General features: G+C 44.2%; 1 protein-coding gene across 2 annotated transcripts; it reads right to left on the reverse strand.

Moving 5' to 3' along the window:
* On the reverse strand, positions 1 to 15698 carry LOC124268402 (CD109 antigen-like). Of its 2 annotated transcripts, XM_046703373.1 has the most exons (10): positions 15617 to 15698; positions 13581 to 13733; positions 12963 to 13189; positions 10324 to 10488; positions 8806 to 8868; positions 6116 to 6237; positions 5834 to 5981; positions 4554 to 4637; positions 3138 to 3156; positions 1 to 2610 (listed from the first exon to the last, which is right to left on the reverse strand). In XM_046703373.1, the coding sequence occupies exons 3-10, from the start codon at positions 13134 to 13136 to the stop codon at positions 2438 to 2440; spliced, it is 948 nt and encodes a 315-aa protein (XP_046559329.1). In that variant the 5' UTR covers positions 13137 to 13189; positions 13581 to 13733; positions 15617 to 15698; the 3' UTR covers positions 1 to 2437. The 2 variants fall into 2 exon arrangements, with proteins under 2 accessions (XP_046559329.1, XP_046559328.1); XM_046703372.1 differs by lacking the exon at positions 3138 to 3156 and having other exon boundaries at positions 4535 to 4637.
* Between the last annotated feature and the right edge of the window lie 6230 nt (positions 15699 to 21928).

Below are 21928 nucleotides of genomic sequence, written 5' to 3' on the forward strand. Positions count from 1 at the left end.
TTATGCTCTAACTGTTTATTCCAGTAAAAATATTTATTCAAAGCACTGTGAGGATATGTCATAAAAGGCACTTCTAAAACAACACAACCCCCAAAATGCATGGTACTGAAAACAAAACGACAATACAACACCAAAAGCAGGTGTAAAGAAAACCCACATGTTGAAATATATCCAAATACATTCCTGAAACAATAATTCTTCAACTTATAAAACATTTTAAAAATCCAATTTGTAGAAACCGGCACTTAAAAACAAACATGAAAATCACCTTCATTATGAAATTTCACAGTAAACAAAGGCATTGCATAAAATATGTTTCAAAAGATAAGTATAAAATTTCATAGAATCTGCTGAAATGTTAACAATTACAATGGGGAACCAGCAAGTTTGCATAACATCTATGAAAAGTGTCTTTGAAACAATTTGACATCAACTATTAATAACATATAGTTATCAGACAAAACAGCACATGGAAACATCACTGGGTTACTGTACATGTGGTTTAGGGAAAAAGTTTAAGTTCAAAATCATAAAGCACCAGAATCTTAAAAGAAAGTAGTATCCGGGAATTAATGTCATACATCAGCTTACTGGTAAACGTAAGAAGACAGCTTTTCACAACTGCAGTGAGTGAGTGAGTTTAATTTATGTCACTTTTAGCAATATTCCAGCAATATCATGGCAGGGGACACCAGAAATGGGCTTCACACATTGTACCCATGTGGGGAATCGAACCCGAGGTCTTCGGTGTGACGAGCGAATGCTTTAACCACTTGGTTGTATTGCTGGAATATTGCTAACAGCAGCGTAAAACCATACTGACTCACTCATTGATGACAAGGAGATTCAGGTCACATGTAAGTTTGTTTACAAACAAAGTACAAGTTCAAAGGACACATATATCACCATGACCACATGAACTGTTTAACAATGCGACCACAATATTTATGACACAGCTACAACAAATCAATATTTTCATAATTCCTTAGATTCTGAAGTGGAATCATTCAAATTGTTTCTATGGTGAGGCCAAAACATCAATAGATTGATTCTGAATTATTTTTTCATAACATGGCTAAGAAAATATTTATGAATATATTTGTATTTAGGAGTTATTTTGAAAGATATTATTGCACGCCATTCATTCCATGTTCCTCAATCCTGCTAATGGAAACAAACATGATGAAAGAAGGATGACATGCTACTGACATGAAGAGTCACAATTACTGCTGGTAGAGACACCACAGTCATAATTAGATCATAATGACCTCAGTGCTGTTTAATGTAGTACTATAGTACTGTTCAATGAAGACACAAAGGTAAGCAATTATTATGCTTTTGATATTTTCAGACAGACATATAAGTGTGAAAAAATGGCCAATAAGCACCATCCAAAATTGTGACCGGCACTTTAACATGGTATTGTCAGCCTACGGATCCTGAACACAGATTACTCTGAATCATTCATACACTGATCCTCATATAAAGTCCATTACCATGTCAAAAATATAGAAAAAAATATGTACATATATATATCAAACAGATATGTCCATCAGAGTGAACATGGCTAATCACAGTCTTCATGGAATGGCTGAATATTGTATTTGGCTATTTACTGCCTAGGAACATAAATAATAATGCTTTACTTTTCTTTGATCAAACACCATAAACATTAACATAATTTCATTTTATACATGAATGCGTCAGTCTCTTTAAGATATGGATTCATCAATCTTTAGGACATTTTTGTTGTACGAATTTACAAAAGTCTCACTCTTTTATTGCCATCTGTGTCTGGACAACCTGCTATTGGTGAATATGTATTGATCTATAACAATTCCAAGTGAACAAGCACAAATTCAAATGTGATCACACTTTCTCTAAAGGCTTTAGCAGCCACATTGAACATTTATCTCCAGGTCTTTATTAGCCCAATTGGCTGAAACAAACTCAAACCGGTGGTACATTATGTTGTCATGGTTAAATTTATGATTATTTTTAAATCTCTAAAGCAATGCACAGCAGTTTCAAGGTTAAAACAAAACAAATTTGAGTCTTCATTTTACCATTAGTTTAGTACCAGTGCATGACCAATATTTACAGCCAGTAGATTATATAATAATAAAATCCAAATTTTTAGAATATTTTCCTCAAATCAGCTATCTTATACATTTTGAAGGTTGAAACAAAGTGATTACTTGGTATTTGATAGTAAAGGAATATTTACAATGCCTCTTCTCAAGTAACCAAGCATATTACGACTAAAACGTCTACACTATCAGAACCGTAACGTAGGGAGCACATACTCAATAAAATTCACCGTGAACATGAATAGAAACAGACATGGCAGTCACAAAATTTTCAGAATTTATCAAGTTCTTCATCATGTGCAACCCCTGCTGTCTCCTTGTCATGAATCACTGAGCTGTTTCCATGGTTACAGGGCCAGAATGAGGCTGAGGAGGAGGCAGATGACACCTGCAAGGAGGAAGCTGTGGAGTCTCTGGATGCTGGCTGCACTGGTGTCGCAGCTTGAAGGGCAGGATGTACCACACATGCTGCAAATATCTTCACCTTCTTCAAGTGTGTACAGAACATCCTTCTCCACTTCTGAAAACCAAAACGAGGACAAATGCATCAGGAGGTGTAACATTATTCAGAAAGCATGTCGATATTGTTAAGGGGTGCCAGCGTAATGTGTAAGGAGAGTCAAAAGATGTCGATCACTGATGCTACTTGGAAGTGGAAGGGGTGACTGTTGTTTTATGTAGCAGTCAGGATCATATCTGGGGACAGGACAGCCTGTAATTCATCCCACAGAGAGTATACGTCCTGGAGTATGTCAAGATGGTAATATCCTACCTGGCTGGTAATACACAACAGAGTACGTCCTGGAGTATGTCAAGATGGTAATATCCTACCTGGCTGGTAGCATACGACAGTACAATTAACCAAGTACCTGGCTGGTAGCATACGACAGAGTACAAGTAACCAAGTACCTGGCTGGTAGTATGTGACAGAGTACAAGTAACCAGGTACCTGGCTGGTAGTATAAAGATGATGACAGAGTACAAGTAAAGTAACCAAGTACCTGGCTGGTAGTATGGGACAGGGACAGAGTACAAGTAACCAAGTACCTGGCTGGTAGTATACGACAGAGTACAAGTAACCAAGTACCTGGCTGGTAGTATGTGACAGAGTACAAGTAACCAAGTACCTGGCTGGTAGTATGACGACAGAGTACAAGTAACCAAGTACCTGGCTGGTAGTATGGGACAGAGTACAAGTAACCAAGTACCTGGCTGGTAGTATATGACAGAGTACAAGTAACCATGTACCTGGCTGGTAGTATATGACAGAGTACAAGTAACCAAGTACCTGGCTGGTAGTATACGACAAAGTACAAGTAACCAAGTACCTGGCTGGTAGTATACGACAGAGTACAAGTAACCAAGTTCCTGGCTTGTAGTATATGACAGAGTACAAGTAACCAAGTACCTGGCTGGTAGTATGCGACAGTACAATTAACCAAGTACCTGGCTGGTAGTATATGACAGAGTACAAGTAACCAAGTACCTGGCTGGTAGTATGCGACAGTACAATTAACCAAGTACCAGGCTGGTAGTATACCACAGAGTACAAGTAGCCAAGTACCTGGCTGGTAGTATACGACAGAGTACAAGTAACCAAGTACCTGGCTGGAAGTATATGACAGAGTACAAGTAACCAAGTACCTGGCTGGTAGTATATGACAGAGTACAAGTAACCAAGTACCTGGCTGGTAGTATACGACAGAGTACAAGTAACCAAGTACCTGGCTGGTAGTATGCAACAGAGTACAAGTAACCAAGTACCTGGCTGGTAGTATACGACAAAGTACAAGTAACCAGGTACCTGGCTGGTAGTATACGACAGATTACAAGTAACCAAGTACCTGGCTGGTAGTGTGCGACAGAGTACAAGTAACCACGTACCTGGCTGGTAGTATATGACAAAGTACAAGTAACCAAGTACCTGGCTGGTAGTATACGACAGAGTACAAGTAACCAAGTACCTGGCTGGTAGTATACGACAGAGTACAAGTAACCAAGTACCTTGCTGGTAGTATACGACAGAGTACAAGTAACCAAGTACCTTGCTGGTAGTATATGACAGAGTAAAAGTAACCAAGTACCTGGCTGGTAGTATACGACAGAGTACAAGTAACAAAGTACCTGGCTGGTAGTATACGACAGAGTACAAGTAACCAAGTACCTGGCTGGTAGTATGCGACAGAGTACAAGTAACCATGTACCTGGCTGGTAGTATGCGACAGAGTACAAGTAACCACGTACCTGGCTGGTAGTATATGACAAAGTACAAGTAACCACGTACCTGGCTGGTAGTATGCGACAGAGTACAAGTAACCATGTACCTGGCTGGTAGTATATGACAAAGTACAAGTAACCACGTACCTGGCTGGTAGTATATGACAAAGTACAAGTAACCAAGTACCTGGCTGGTAGTATGCGACAGAGTACAAGTAACCACGTACCTGGCTGGTAGTATGCGACTGCTTTCATGGAGGCTGCCTGCAGGTTGGCCACAGGGGCATCTCTCCTGACGTGGACGTCCACACACTGAGGTTCCTTGCGGGGCTGAAGGCAGAAACTGTTTCATGTAAGACACAGGTAGACAAGTGCTGAACAACTTTAACACCTTAGATTGCTGTAGCCATGGTTATTCTAAATACAAACAAATACATTGTGTGTCGTTTTTAAATTATCGCAATATCTGAACACTAATATAATCAAAATTCAAAAGTCTATATAGTATGTCTATGAAGAAATCTCTTGTTTATGTACATACATACATGCATGTGTTGTTGCCTCACACCCCACTCAGCAATATTCCAGCTAGGTAATTGAGTCTCATTTGATTAATGAGGATAATCTGACATCACTCAAGTACGATGAGTCTGATCCTCTGATCAGGCTATCAAGGGTGACTATTGAGGGGAAAACAACTATTACGACAGCGATAGTCTATCTAGACCAACTATTCCAATACCATTACAATAGTTTTATTAGAATTGTCTCATTTGAAGTTTTTTCCCAAATGATTGTATAGTTTATATGAAATAAAAGCAGGTTGAAGTAGTTTCAGTCTCTTTTAATAACTGACAAGAAACTTGAAATCCAGATCAAATAAACAGTTGAAACATAAGGTGAGGTGAGGTGAAATTGGGTTTAACGTCGTGCTTGAGAATATTTCGCTCATATGATGATGTGCATGCGTGTGTATGTGTATGTGCGGCTGCTTGTACTAGCCCAGACTGAAGCTGGTTTTATAGTGCTAGCCCACTGAGATACCCCACTCAGACACATTATACTGACTCCGAGCCGACTAGTCCTTGTTGTACCCATTAATGCCATAAAGGAAGGGACCAACAAGTACCATATTTTAACGTCTTTTGGTATGACGCAGTCGGGATCGAACCTGCGACCTTCCGCTCTCTGGGCGGATGCTCTAACCACTACACCACAGAGTTGGTAGTTGAAACATAAACTCAATGAAGCTGCAAGTCTGCACCCAAACATCCTGTATTTTGCACTGAGCATTTATCAACGGAAGTCAATTACTAAGCTATTGATAGTCACACATACTATCGATGCATGGACAGTTTTTTCAGTATCTACCATTGATTAATTGCTATTGGAGACTCAACAATTGCAATGCATCCATAGTTCAATGCATCATCACAGCCCTACAAGCTATAACAATTGGTCTCTGCCGACCTATTCTAAGCTTGGAATTCCCATACTGATATGATATGCTATGCTAAAATGCTGACCTCATTGAAATAGAGATGAACATGATCGCCATCATTGTCAACACGCTTGACGTCTCTATTTCCAGCCAGCATGTCTTCATTAGCCAGTGACGACATTGTCGGCATCTCAAATGACACCACGGTCATGCCCAGGTTAGACTGTTGGGAGCTGAAAGATCAATGCAAGTCAATTGACTAACATGAAGCATATACACAAGTGATGTGAGTCAGGATCCAAGTCTCCACCAGTCATACAACTCGTTATGTATATATGTACTCATCATCCCTACATGTCAGCTTTACCTGAAACATCCCTTCAGATTGTAGAGATTCTCTTGGAGTTTGTATGTCACAACTGACACATCAATCTCTGTAGTATTGGTCTTCTTCACAACAGTGGTATTTGTGTTGTACTGCCACAGAATCTGAAAGTGGTAAAGCAGCCATTGTCAAAGTCTACGACCACAGATGAACATTAGAGCTAGACAAGCTTGAGAAAATTTGGCATGTATATGTGTTTTGAAACAGATTTCTGCAGGAAATGGAAACACAAGCTTGAGAAAATTTGGCATGTATATGTGTTTTGAAACAGATTTCTGCAGGAAATGGAAACACAAGCTTGAGAAAATTTGGCATGTATATGTGTTTTGAAACAGATTTCTGCTTGAGAAAATTTGGCATGTATATGTGTTTTGAAACAGATTTCTGCAGGAAATGGAAACACAAGCTTGAGAAAATTTGGCAGGTATATGCGTTTTTAAATGGATTTCTGCAGGAAATTTAAATACAAGCTTGAGAAAAACTGGCATGTATATGTATTTTGATACAGATTTCTGTAGAAAATGGAAATACCCCTGGAGCAGAGGACTGTGTGACAAGCTATACAATGGCGTGGTATGCATTACGTTGACATTCTATGTGTATCCCTTATGTTGACTCAACACAGGCAGAGTAGCATCCAAGGGGATGCAGTGTTAGAAAACCTCTCTAGCAATCAACACTGAAAGTAAGAAGCTGATTTTTCTAAAGTTAGTTTCTCAGTAACAAGGTGTTTTTTAAAATCTATTTCTCAGTAATGCAGATCACACTAAGACATCTACCTTAAACTGTTTTATATTGACGATAAGGTTTCACCAAGAATTGAAAGTTCTCTATCTCTCTCTCTTTTTACAAACCCCTTGACTTACACAGCACAAAACCTCCCAGGGAATGGGCGTCCCGAGTAAATGTTGTTATCATTCGCAAGATCAGCAGCTGTCTCACCTCACCAGATTTTCAGAATCAGCCAAGTAGAATTTAGGAGCTGAGAAAGCATCCTTGACACTCTTGAGAGTAGCAAACCATGCATCCAAGGAGGCTGCCAACTGACTGATGCATCGCCTGGGAGGGAAGGTGATGGAGGAAAGATCCCTCAATGTCATAACAAAGGGCGAAAGCAAGTCTACGGAGGTTGTGTGTGTAAAGATCCACAAAACTGGCGGTATGGTCTGAGTAGTAGGGATCATCGAGCGGGAGGGAGTCACTGAATCCGGAGGCATTGCTGATGTAGTTGAGTAGTTGCAGAAGAAGACAATGGAGGTAAAGAAGTCCAGACAAGATCACCAGAATGTAGTGGAGATCGATGTAGATGGGACCCGGTAGAGTCGCCGAAGGTGTAATTGCAAGCGGTATCCTTGATCCCAGGCAATCCGCCGATCCTGGATATAGCATCGAAGGAGGTGGGGTCACTGATCCCGACAGGATGGCCAATGGAGAAGGAAAGGCTGTAGCACTGATCCTGGTAGATTCACTGATCCTGGGTACAGCATTAAAGGAGGCGGGATAGCCAATCCCCGTAGGAACGATGACTGTGTCGGGAACAATGGTGCTGGAGGAAAAGACAATCCCTGGAAATTCGCTGATCCTGCTTAAAGTGCTGAAGGTGGGATCCAAGATCCCTGAAAGACCGCCAAAGGTGCAGAGAAGACTGTCGTTGATGGGTTCATCGATGCCGGGGAGTACGTTGATCCCATGCAGAATGCTGTAGAGATTGACACTTGTCATGACGATGGGATTGCCTGCTCCTGGGATGTGTCCTGAATCCACGCTGAGCTGAGTAAAGGAGGATAATGCCGATCCTCTAGTGACGTCCATAGTAGAAGGTGAAGATGGAGGTAACATCAAGGCAGGTTAATCTAGTGAGTGACCCACCACAACAACGCTAGACAAAACCATAGACTGATGTCTGGTGGAAACGTCCGAGAGGTATGCGTCAGATGAGGTATCAAGGAAGTCATCCTGCTCTGGCGAAGGGGATGTCCAATGAGCTTTCTTAATACGTCTGTCTAAACAAAATCTATTTGGTGTCTTTTAGTCCATGCACATGAACCCAGACAGTCATTGCATAATGGATGAGGATTCGCAGAAGAGTAGTTCTTCCTGCACTTATCACAAACTTTGCATTTTCTTGAAGACCTGTCTTTACCCATAAATGCCGGGTGTGATCCAATGACAGAGTAACAAACACATCTGCACTCGTATACGACAAGAAAGAGTATGACTAGACAGGGGAGTCACGTGACCAACCGGAGGCCGTGTTCCATGCTTTGGAAGCTGCCCAGACGTCCGAGAAGTGCAGTAAGAAGGGTTCGGGCGAGAGGATCAAAGAGGTCAGAAACTTTGTTCAACTTTATTGTAAACAACATGCTTCCATTCTAAGGTCGACATAAGAGAGAGAGAGTACAAGGCGTGAGATAGGATAAGTTTAAAAATTGGGCTTTACACACAGTCATACACTGATCTTCAGACCGTGTACAACTGGCAAACCCTATACCTGTGCAGCCAACTGCTATTAGGCTGCATAGAGAAGAATATATTCCATGCTTAACACAAGTAACATATTGTTAGCAGCCATTCACAGATTATTCCTATAACATGCTAGTGTTATTTGTTTTTTTATCACTATCACCTCAGTACTAAGTACAACAATGATGTAAATGCAGCAATGTTGTTACCTTGACAACAGCCAAGCCCATTCCTGTGGCAGTCAGTTCAAGAGATGTAGTGTCTTTTGGAAACTGCAAATACAAGATTCATTACCAAATACATTGAAAGTGATTCCATGCCATTTCATTGGTTACAAATTGGAGAGTCCTACTACACCACTAGTGGACCAGTGTTGGATGATAATCAAGTAAGTGGGCAATCTGGTGAAACTTTAGATGGACAAGAAAGTAATATACAGGGGCTCCAGACGTAAATAGTTTTACTGAAAAAAGGAATAAGACGTTTGACAATAAGTTTGACAAGTATGTTGTTCTTTGTTTGTTGCTTAACACAGCATTTAGCAATATAGCTATATGGAGGTGATCTGTAAATAATTTAGTCTAGACCAGACAATCCAGTGATGAACAGCATGAATATTAATGCCACTGGAATAAGATAACATGTGTGAATCAAGTGAGCGAGCCTGACCACCCGAACCTTTAGACCAAGTCTAAACCCGATGTTCACGGGTTTGACAAGCACTGCGATTCCATAAAGACCAATAGCAAAACAGGATCTTCACGTGTTTGACAAGGACTGCTATTCTATAAAGACCAATTCTAAAACTGGATCTTCATGGGTATGACAAGCACTGTTATTCCATAAAGACCAATTCTAAAACTGGATCTTGACGGGTTTGATAAGCACTGCTATTTTGTAAACACCAATTCTAAAACTGGATCTTCACAGGTTTTTATTATTATTTATTATTATCATCTATTTTTATAGCACCAAGTTCCAGCTAGGCTGCTCACAGGCTTTTTTTTTCCTCGATCATAGGATGTCAATCTCAACTCCCTGGGGAGTATACAACTCTTGCAGCCACTAGGCACACTGAGTTAATGTGGCTTTCACATCCTTACGAGGTACCCAGTCACAGCTGGGTTGACTGGGACACATAGTCACAGTACTTTGTCCAAGTTTACTGCACGTTGCTGTACCCGCAACTAGGTGTTTGCACGTATTCATGTGGCCACCATCTGGTCATATACCAACGGATTAGTGGGTTCTTTTAAGTGCACAGGGTTGTGTAACTGTACACTAGGGGTTGTGACAACATTGAAAGAGTCTGGACAGAAAGTTGACTCCAAGGTTTTTACACCCGGTCACAGGTGGGCTCGATCCCTGCACCTCAAGCTCGCTGGATTACTAGCCTGGTGCCTTAGCCTTTGACAGGATCTTCACGGGTTTGGTACTGCCATTCTGTAAAAACAATTCAAGGATCTTCACACGGCTATTCTGTAAAAACCAATTCTAAAACTGGATCTTCACGGGTATGACAAGCACTGTTATTCCATAAAGACCAATTCTAAAACTGGATCTTCACGGGTTTGCCAAACACTGTTATTCTATAAAGACCAATTGCAAAACTGGATCTTCACGGATTTGACAAGCACTGCTATTCTATAAAGACCAATTCTAAAACTGGATCTTCACGGGTTTGGCAAGGACTGCTATTCCATGCAGAAGAAGAGAGTGATACAGACCACATAGGATTGCAGCAACAGCAATTTATTCTTCTGGACCATGAACACCTTGGACTCTGTGCCAGATTCAGCGTTGGCCTTGACGGTCAGTGAGATCTCAGTCTGAGGCGAGGTGTATACCAGGGCTGCGTACTCCGCTAGGGCTGATAGTCCTATCACAGTGTCCTAGATCAGAAACATTAATGTTCTCATTTTAGCTGCATTAGATCACTGTAGAAAACATGTGACGAAATCTGTGCAATAATGAGTGAGTGAGTGAGTGAGTTTAGTTTTACGCGGCACCCAGCAACATTCCAGCAATATGGTGGGAGTGAGTGAGTGAGTGAGTGCATGTGTGCAGTCTTAAGCCGCTTTTAGCAATATTCCAGCAATATCACGGCAATATCACCAGAAATGGGCTTCACACATTGTACCCATGTAGGGAATCGAACCTGGGTCTTCAGTGTGACGAGTGAGGGCTTTAACCACTAGGCTACCCCACAGCCCCAGTGCAATAATGACACTGGCAGGACTATTTTCACAAGATCCATGCATGCATCAATCGTATCAATCATTTGACAATAACAGAGACACAACATCGATTTAAGTAGATAACTTTCACAGCAGAAGTGATGAGAGTACCGGTGAGATTAGTCTTAGGACTACGTCAAACTTTGTCACCCCTGCTTAATCTCAGCAGATCCTCACTCCTATTTCAAATGGCCTCTCACTAACCAGATCTCTATCAATCAGGTTTGGAACAAACCGGCACACAAATTGGCTTTGCCTTAATAATTATTGGCACCGTGGGCACCCAATCACACCTGTATCAATCACCCTGGGCACACAATCACACCTGTATCAATCACCCTGGGCACACAATCACAGCTGCATGAATCACTGTGGGCACACAATCACACCTGTATCAATCACCCTGGGCACACAATCACACCTGTATCAATCACCGTGGGCACACAATCACAGCTGTATCAATCACTGTGGGCACCCAATCACAGCTGTATCAATCACCGTGGGCACACAATCACACCTGTATCAATCACTGTGGGCACCCAATCACACCTTTATCAATCACCGTTGGCACACAATCACAGCTTTATCAATCACCGTGGGCACACAATCACACCTGTATCAATCACCGTGGGCACACAATCACAGCTGCATGAATCACTGTGGGCACACAATCACAGCTGTATCAATCACTGTCACACCTGTATCAATCACCCTGGGCACACAATCACACCTTTATCAATCACCGTGGGCACACAATCACACCTGTATCAATCACCGTGGGCACACAATCACAGCTGTATCAATCACCCTGGGCACACAATCACACCTTTATCAATCACCGTGGGCACACAATCACACCTGTATCAATCACCCTGGGCACACAATCACAGCTGTATCAATCACTGTGGGCACACAATCACAGCTGCATGAATCACTGTGGGCACACAATCACAGCTGTATCAATCACTGTCACACCTGTATCAATCACCCTGGGCACACAATCACACCTTTATCAATCACCGTGGGCACACAATCACAGCTTTATCAATCACCGTGGGCACACAATCACACCTGTATCAATCACTGTCACACCTGTATCAATCACCCTGGGCACACAATCACACCTTTATCAATCACCCTGGGCACACAATCACAGCTTTATCAATCACCGTGGGCACAAATCACAGCTGTATCACCGTCATCACACCTGTATCAATCACCGTGGGCACACAATCACACCTTTATCAATCACCGTTGGCACACAATCACAGCTGTATCAATCACCGTGGGCACACAATCACAGCTGTATCAATCACTGTCACACCTGTATCAATCACCGTTGGGCACACAATCACACCTTTATCAATCACCGTTGGCACACAATCACAGCTTTATCAATCACCGTGGGCACACAATCACACCTGTATCAATCACTGTGGGCACACAATCACAGCTGCATGAATCACTGTGGGCACACAATCACAGCTGTATCAATCACTGTCACACCTGTATCAATCACCGTGGGCACACAATCACACCTTTATCAATCACCGTGGGCACACAATCACAGCTGTATCAATCACCATGGGCACACAATCACACCTGTACCAATCACCATGGGCACACAATCACACCTGTATCAATCACCATGGGCACACAATCACACCTGTATCAATCACCATGGGCACACAATCACACCTTTATCAATCATCGTGGGCACACAATCACACCTGTACCAATCACCATGGGCACACAATCACACCTGTACCAATCACCATGGGCACACAATCACACCTGTACCAATCACCATGGGCACACAATCACACCTGTATCAATCACCGTGGGCACACAATCACACCTGTATCAATCACCATGGGCACACAATCACACCTGTACCAATCACCATGGGCACACAATCACACCTGTATCAATCATCGTGGGCACACAATCACAGCTGTATCAATCACAGTTGGCACATAATCACACCTGTATCAAGCACTGTCACACCTGTATCAATCACCGTGGGCACATAATCACACCTGTATCAAGCACTGTCACACCTGTATCAATCCCCATGGGAACACAATCACACCTGTATCAATCACCGTGGGCACACAATCTGTACAGACCTGAGTGGAGCGGAATCCCCCATTTCCACTCTGTTGCGTCAGAAGCCACTTCATGTATGGCCTGCCCTCAGCAAGCTGCTGTCCATGAGCGTATGCCAGAAGAACGTATGACCAGGTCTCGATGTCACTTGCTGCGGCCTGAGGTGGGTGATATATGAATTGACGGCCCATCATTTTACCACCACTATTGACCGGCTCAACCGTCTCCTCCCATGGCTTGGTTTGACCTTAAATTGTGAAACACTAAGAGTGAGGAAGTGAATATGTCTTTATGCTGTTTTCATATTCAAGTCAGTTTTAGGAGAATAATCGGAAGAGCTACCTGGCCATGCAAATGTGCATGGTGTCACTACATTTGCATGGCCAGGTAGCTGTTCCGATTAGTTGCCTAACGCCCTTGACATTTAAGATGTTACTGTGTCTTGACATAATAATAGCTTATATTTAATTATCATTAAATCATAAATCATGAAATTCAAAATTCACAATGGTAGAACAATTATTAAGCATCATGCCAAATTAGAAAAATAGGATTGTACTTGTAGTTTTTGAGTAAAGTGACCAAACACTGTCACAAAAAGTTTTCTGCCAGACTATACCAGATGTATAGCTATGTACCTTCTAGTTTACTCAGCAGTCCGGTGCGGCACGAGTACTGCCAGCAAGCGTCAGGGCGTATGCTACAATGGCCATCTCGTATGTGCCGGTCAGTTGGTTGCTGTCAACCAGGCCTTCTAGGTAGGTCACAGCTCTGGTCAGGGAAGACTTGTCCTTCAACAGCAGGTATGTGGAAGTGAGTGAGAAGAGTTTAAAATAGTTTCCAGCATTAATCCTGCCATTCCATTTCATTAATCCATTTCATTCAATAAACAGTGAACCAGCCTTCAGCTATATTAAACAAACACCTTTCTGTTACAACAACTCCAATAGGTTTTTCTAAGGCCCAATTAAAAAACCCCATAGAATCCTGTGTCTTGGACATGATAATCAAAGGAGGCAATGAAGATTGCCATAAACTCTGTTTGATTTGGGTTGAGTGCAAAAATTGTGATGTTCTGACAACTTGAGGGGTTGTTCTATATACAAATGACAGGTACAGAGCCCTGATTGGCCAAGACAGGGCTATCAGTCTCTTCTAGTCACACTGATATAGATGAATCTGTCTGTGACAGACAAAGGAAGGAATGTGTTAGCAAATATGATAGAGTGTCCACTTCCAGAGCTTGTGTCTGGTACCAAATGCACACAAGTTGGGAGTCTGTGGCGTAGGCAAGTGGTAAAGAGATCTAGATGAGGAGTCCTCTCTACTGTAATCCAACTGAACACTTCCGGATGGAGAGGGCATTCTGTCAGAATTACATGGGTTCTTCTGTGCAAGACAATCTGCCAGGAAGTTGAATTGATCCAGTGTGACAAGTTTCCACTCAGCATGACTGAGTCTGCCATGTGGACTGTTGACAGCTTACTGAATCACTTAGTTTTGCTGCTCTTATTCCAGCATTATCATGGCGGGGGACACCCAGGTCATCTGTATGACGAACAAATGCTACGACAACTAGCCCTCCCTATTGACCCTGAGAGCTAAAAATGAAGCGATACATGTGTTAAAAATCCCCAGATTGTATATTGTGAGCACTGATGTTACACATATATAATGGCTGTCATGTAATAGAGGTAGTGTATTGGAAGAAACTAGGAGATGTGCAAAGGATGATGTCACTCCTGAAATGACTCAGTGGTACTGTCAGGGCCCAGGCTATTTGCAGAGCTACAGATAACTATTTAGGTCATTGAGTTATGTACTTGCTTGTGTTCATCTCAAATTTTCCTTTGAGTAACCAAATAAATTGTACTCATTTCACTCAAAACTCAAATGGGTATTTTGCCATTTTCCAAAAATTTTAAAAATATAATAAAGTTTAAATTTTAGTGTTTGTTATTTATATTTGATCTGTAATATGAGAAACGATAAGAAGGACTGCAAGTTGTCAAGTCCATATCCTGAAATAGAACCTCTCAAATATACCTCAGTTATTGCATCTATCCACCGGTACACAAACTAAGATTTGACATTTTTGTGTGTACGCATGTGAGATCACATTTATTGAGTATTTACCAAAATTCAAGCGTACTTGTACGCAATAGACTTAATAGGAATTGAGTTTTCACATAAATATTTGCGTAATTTATGCAGATATGCGCAGCTTATCTGTACCTCTGTATTTGTCATATTAGAATGGCGATGATACACTGATGTTGGTGATGAGACAACAGATTTATCCATTTATCCATATATTTCATTGCACATTGAAGCATTAGAATATCTGAAAGCTTGGCTAGATTGAAAGATATGACATTCATGCAGTAAATCAGACCAAATCAATACTATGCACAATCTCAGTTCATAAATCATGTGCTCCTGCACTTGTATAGCTCCACTATTACCTGTTTATTTCAACTGTTTGTGTTACTTATGGCTGCCTGTCAATCATCGAGCCAGTTGAATGATTTCATGAGCAATATTAACATATCTGGAAAAGGCCAGTTCCCCAAACCTGATTTCCCACAGAATTTGGTCGAATCTTTCAACAAGCATATACTGGGGACCTATAACAATCTTGACCTGGAATAGCGTCACAACTGACATCACCTACCGTTTCAGCCAGGAAGCTCTCACTCTCCTTTAGTGCTATGTAGATGAAGGCTGTCAGAGCTCTCTCTCCTGTTGATCCACCCTACAGTAAAACAAGTTGTCAGCAAATACTATTCTGTTCATGTTGCCTTTCCTTCACGATAGGGGTTCAGGTAGGGTTGGTGCGGCTTAGATTGGATGAGAGGGGGAGGGGGGGAGAGGAGAGGAGAGGAATGAGTGTGCAGGTTGTGGTGTGGTGGTGAGTGGGTGTGGATGTGGGGTGTGCAGGTGAGGATGTGGGTGATGGTGAGGGTGAGGATGTGGGTGTGGGGGTCGGTGTGGAGGGTGAGGGTGTGGATGTGGGTGTGAATGTGGGTAAGAGTGTGGGTGTGGATGTGGGTGAGGGTGTAGGTGAGGGTGTGGGGGAGGGTGTGGATGTGGGTGTGAATGTGGGTAAGAGTGTGGGTGTGGATGTGGGTGTAGGTGAGGGTGTGGATGTGGGTGAGGGTGTGGATGTGGTTGTGGGTGAGGGTGTGGATGTGGGTGAGGGTTGGTGAGGGTGTGGGTGAGGGTGTGGGATGGGTTGTGGGTGAGGGTGTGGGTGAGGGTGAATGTGTGGGTGTGGATGTTGGTGAGGGTGTGGGTGTGGGTGAGGGTGTGGATCTGGGTGTGAGTGTGGGTGAGAGTGTGGGTGTGTATGTGGGTTTGGGTTTGGGTGTAGTTTGTGTGGGTGTGGGTGTGAATGTGGATGAGGGTGAGTGCGGGTGGGGTGTGGGTGTGGGTTCAGGTGCGGATGGGGGTGTGGGTGTGGGTGTGGGTGTGGGTGTGCAGGTTGAGTGGGGAGTCAAAATAAGAAATTGAAAATTTTAAAATAAAGTGTATACTTATCCTATCTCACGGTATGCACTTCTCTCTCTTGATTCGACACTGAGTGGAACGATGTCAACTTTTTCCCTAGGCCTCTCTTGTCCATCCGCCCAAGCACTCCATGCTACCCTCACTATAAGACAGCTTCCTAGCTCTCATGCAAAGCATGCGGCATGCACCACTAGCTGGCCACGTGACTATCTCCGTCCGAATCATCATTCTCATTCTTGGAGCCACTGGATAATATCCATCTTGGAGAATCTGCATAGCGGGAGGATGCGGGAATCCGTCGCGTGAGATAGGATAAGTATATAAATATACAATTTATATTAAAATTTTCAAAATTTTCAAGTTATCCTATCTCATGGTATGCACGGTTTGCCGTGTATCCCACGGTCGGAAGGCGGGACGCAGATACCCTGTGTCTTGACAGTGCGAACAGCAGGAACTGTGTAGACTGGAAATGACTGTAGATAGCAATGCACAAGGGAGGCCTGTTACGCATGCACGCAACTCCTATGCTTGTGCTGAGTTCTCTGGAACTCCTTGGCTTACTAAGCACAACGTCTCCCTGGGAGCGATGTGGTGTTCGGCCGCAACCTCCGAAGAAGGACGCAGCTCAGCGAGAAAGTATGTCACTTCGCCACGATTTTCAAGGTACCCCCGACAATAATCAGGCCAGCCCCTGCTTCGAGAAGACCCCCACAGACACCGACCAGGGTGGGTGAAAGAGAAGCACAACTCGGGAACTCCCAAGTTTTAAAGTTCAGTTCCGGAACAGCATCAAATTGACCCTCAGTCATAAGCTTAGTCAAAGGATGTGCCCGGCAACTTCGGAGTTGGAATGCAAACGAAATCCAAAGTGAAGTAGTTCTAACCCAAAGTAATCAAAACATAAGGCAGACAGCAAGTTCAGATTCATATTCAAGAAAATACAGGGAAGCAGCAACCACGAGGGACAGTTCCCTATCTGTGTTGGTGGGCCGTAGACAGCTGTTGTGCGAGCACAAGGGGTCCAAACTGGTGCAGGCCTTGGACATCCTTGACTGAGAGGTCTCGAAGGTAGTGCGAGGAGAAGACCGAGTCGGATCGCCAAAAACATCCTTCTATAATGGCGTGGAGAGAGCAGTTACTATGCAGAGCCATTGTAGATGCTAACGCCCGTGCCTCATGTGGATTGGAAGCTGTCGGGGTGGTAACCCAGCAAAGGTGTAAGCCCATAGGATGGTGGTTCTCATCCAGAAGGATAAAGTGGTGCGACACTTCCGCCCTGGATGTTGAGGACAATGGAATGAAGAAACTTTGCTGAGACAGCGGCGATCTTTAGAAGCAGCAAAAAAAATCTTCAAAGCTCTAACAGGGCAAAGCTGCAGGTCTTCATTGTCATGCGGCCCAAGGATCGCGTGGGACAACGATGGGATGGTAAAAGTACGATCAGGTTGTCCCAGCAACTGATTCTTTGCTACAAATGCCAACGGAGACCGAGGAAGACTTTGCCATGCTTCTTCCGTTCAAACTGGACTCTGTTAACGTCCAAAGCGTGGAGTTCAGAAATCTGAGCAGCTGTAGCCAAGGCCACAAGGAAGAAGGTCTTGAAGGAGATCTTTTCAAAGTCCTTCTGAGCTAGGGGTTCATAGTCCGGAGCCGAGGCCAAATTTGGTGTGCGCATTAAACAAACTCCCCGCTAAAACGTTCTGTTTGACAAGCCACCACTGAAGAAAAGTGAAGATGAATCAACTCCTGGAGATTCTCTGAGACAAGATACGGACGCAGGAAACGCTGCAACGAATGCAGTTGCAATTGTCCCCGCCATGTCAATGCCTGTGCCGATGTCAAGAGGCCCAACAGTTCCTGCCACTGTCGTAAGGTCCTGGCCTGCGACAGTGCTAACGGAACTAGCCGTTGAATCTTCAGCCACCTGTCTTGGGGGACGAAACTCAGGCCCTGATGCATGTCGAAAGTTGCTCCATGAATTGAAGGGTGTGGGTCGGTGTCAGTTACGACTTCACAGTGTTTAACAACCAACATAGTTACTGGAGTAGCTTTGTACTGAACTCCAACTGACATAGAAGAAGGGCTTGGTCTCTCTGTGCCTGCATGCAGTCGTCTATGTAACTTTCAATCACGACCCCGTGGAGATGAAGAAACCTGGTGATCAGCTTGGTGATCCTGGTAAATAGCCACGGGGCCATGGAAATTCCAAAGACAGGACGGTCCATTGATAATGGATCCCTTGGAATATGAATCAGAGGAATTTCCACGAATCGGGAAGAATGGGCACATGAAGGTAAGCATCTTGAAGGTCTAAGAAGATACCCTTTCTTCAGGATGGTGCGAAGAAGGACATTTGATACCATCCGGAATTGAGGTGGGCGCTGGAGGTAGTAGGCATTGAAAAGTTTCATGTTGAAAATGAGTCTTAGTTTTGTGGAGTGTTTCTTGGGAACCAGAAAGATGGGGGAATAGAACCCCGGAGTGCTGGGCGCCAGACCGAGAGACTGGACTGCACATTTCTCTATGAGCATACCTATGGTGGAGTGGAGAACCTGGACCTGGTCCGACGGGTAGCTGCGGTGTACTGGATGCACTGTCAGCGCCGGATGTCCGATGACCGAAGGTGATAGCCTGTGGCGATGAGGTCGGTCACGAAAGGATCGTCCAGTATGGTCCAGTTGGGTGCAAACCTCCCTAGTCTCCCGCCCACCAGAGAGTCGTAGATGGGGACGGCTGAAGGCGGGAGTTCCCAGTCGTGCCCTTGTTTCGAAGAGTTACTGCTTGGGGGCCCCACTCCCAGCTCAGGAGTCGGACTTGGGAGGACATCAGGAAGAAGTGCCACGGGAGGACCTGCTCCCTCTTACTCAGGACGAATGGCCATGAATACCCTTATGCAGTTCCGAATGAGATGGCATGAACCGTGGAGGCCTCCTCTGTATCATGGAAACTTGCAGATGAGACTTCTGGAGTTTCAATAATTCGACCGAAACTTGAAATTGAGTGTCCCAATCCACCTTCGTCGAAACTTCCCCAATCATGCCATTAAACAAGGATTCTGCAGACCATGGTTGACGGAAGAGTTCAGCCTTAAACCTGTCTTCCCATGAAGACAAATTGAGTGGGCCGTGACGTCGAACTGCCAGGCGATAGCCAAGGAAACGAGACAGCTGGTCAAGTACGATCTGAAATTGGTCCAGTATAAGTGACATACTGCCTCTGATGTAAGCATCCTGATTGGTGAAAGAGTGCTCCACCGATGCCGCAACCGCGTCCACCGCCGAGATGAGGCAGTTGATCGAGGGTAAGCTGTGTCCATGTGAGACAGTTCTCTGTCTACTAGAATAGTTGAACAAGTCCTCCCGCAAAGTGTTTGGACATCCTCATCCACTGAAGGGGTAGTAGCCAAGGACTGGAAACCATTGGAGTGAGCTGCTGGTAGAGAAAACCTAGGTGAAGACAGGTCATCCTTAATCCGTTTAAGGCTTTTAAAAGCATGATCCAAGGACGTAGTGAGATGAGCAATACAAGGCCGTGGCGGGAAAGTAATAGATGTCAAGCCTCGTTGTCTCATGGAGAAGGAATGACATAAATTCTCCGGGTTCTGTGACATAGGGAGGTGGAGTTTCTCCACTATCAAAGCTAAAACTTGAGGCTCATCAACAAAATCCAAACTTCCCTCTGGGGAATCCACAACCGAATGTGCTGGAGACGTAGGATCAGGTGGAACACCAGGACTAGGCGCTGTAACAGATGGTCCGAGGGGAGGAGCATTCCCCGTAGAGTGAGCAGCCTGTTGTTGATTCCAAGCAGTAGTAAGAGCACTTAAAATTGCAGCCAGATCTGGGGGAGGAGTAGTTTCCTGCGCAGGAGTCCAGGAATCTGGTAAAATCTGAGTAGAGAGACGCAAGGAGGCAGGAGTCCCGTCAGAAGTCATAGCACGCTGAGATTGCAACTCGGAAAACCGTTGATTAGATCGACGATCCGTAGAACCATATCTATGTCTGGAGGGAGATGAACCGGGAGAGGATGCACAAATGGAGACCCACTGAGGAGAACGGGAGTGAGGAGGGGAGATATCGCAACGATAACGATGATCCCTGGATCTTGAATGATAGGCAGCAGTCAACCGTGTAGGAGATCTAGGTTGACGAGTCGAGTGTGCAGAACTGGGAGTCCCATGATGACGAGAAGTCGAATTCCGAGGCGGTGACTTGGAACGAAGAACCGATTTCAACGAAGCAGAGGGTGGCGTGTGCTTAGTTGAATGTGAACGAGTTGAAGAGTGGCGTCTCGGCGGTGAAGTAGACCGATCAGGTCTATCTGGTGAACAAATCTGAATAATAATAGGAGACTGATCCAGACGACTCAGTGAAAGCCGCATCCGTGCTGAGGAGGCGTGACTGTGGGATCCAACAGAGTTCGAGGAAATACTCAGATGATCCGGAGAGAGGCATTCTCCTGAATACCGCTTCGAAGAAGGCCGTTTCGGCGAAAGTCTATTCACCACATGCCGTTTCGGTGAAGTCTTTTGTTTCGGCAAACATAGTTTTGACGAAGTACAATTAGGTGAAGTCCGTTTAGCAGATGATCGATCCGGAGAATGCCGACTCTTAGACTGGTGTTTCGATGAAGATCGGTTCGGCGAAAGCTGTTTCGTAGAGAGTCGGTCTAATTCTGGGGAAGGTGGACAGTCCGCGAAAGTCGAGGTGGAGGGGAGCGGACAGGCGAAGTGTGATCCCACGAACTGTGATTCGATCTGGAAGGCTTCGGCGAAGCAGAAGATCGAGGTAGCTGGATGCAAGACACACTTCTTTTCGCAGAATGGGAAGGAGATGGTGAAGTAACCACTGACAGGCGTTGAGGCTAGGTAGACTGGTTCCTCTCACTACTGGATGAATGACGAGAGCGAGGAACGGCTTCTGCGCATGCGTTCTGCGCAGTCAGGTGTAGAGATCAGCTGATTCTTGTCCGAAACAGATAAGTCAGGTTGCCGAGATAACTGGTCCGGTGAACGAGAGACAGAGAGTATAGGTCGAAGGTCCCACTGTGTAGAGGTATCCTGAGGGGTGGTACCAGTCTCGACAACCACTACCCGGGACGTGGTCGAAGAAAGGACTCGGGCTGGAATGTTGAGAGCCCAACAAATGCCAAACATCTTCCGATAAGTAAGAATCTGATGACACTCTCATGAAAACCTCTTCATTCGAGGGAGGGGACTGTGACCGCCGAGCAGACAAAGTAGGATGCTTAAACTTTCCTTTCTTGGAGGGACTGGGTCCGTCAAGTGAAGCGACATAACGAACCCTGTCAGCAACACGACGAGCTCAAGCCTGAATGTAGTCACCAAACGCCTCGAAGGTAAGATCCTTGCATTTATCGCAATGAGAGTCCCATATATACTGTCCCATTCAGTCAACACAATACCCACGTGGATCACTCACGGAGAACACTTTATTACATCGGGAGCATTTTT

This window comes from Haliotis rubra, unplaced genomic scaffold (genome assembly GCF_003918875.1).
Source record: "Haliotis rubra isolate DU_JTF1 unplaced genomic scaffold, ASM391887v1 Scf138, whole genome shotgun sequence".
NCBI classification, from domain to species: Eukaryota; Metazoa; Mollusca; class Gastropoda; order Lepetellida; family Haliotidae; genus Haliotis; species Haliotis rubra.

What these genes read in the sequence shown, in the direction of transcription:
- LOC124268402 (XM_046703373.1), bottom strand. Translation starts at nt 13,136, where the DNA reads ATGATGGGCCGTCAATTCATATATCACCCACCTCAGGCCGCAGCAAGT. An exon ending in AATCTGAAGGGATGTTTCAG is followed by an intron (nt 5,982 to 6,115) that starts GTAAAGCTGACA and finishes TTGATCTTTCAG; the next exon opens with CTCCCAACAGTCTAACCTGG. An exon ending in TTCATCTCTATTTCAATGAG is followed by an intron (nt 4,638 to 5,833) that starts GTCAGCATTTTA and finishes TTCTGCCTTCAG; the next exon opens with CCCCGCAAGGAACCTCAGTG.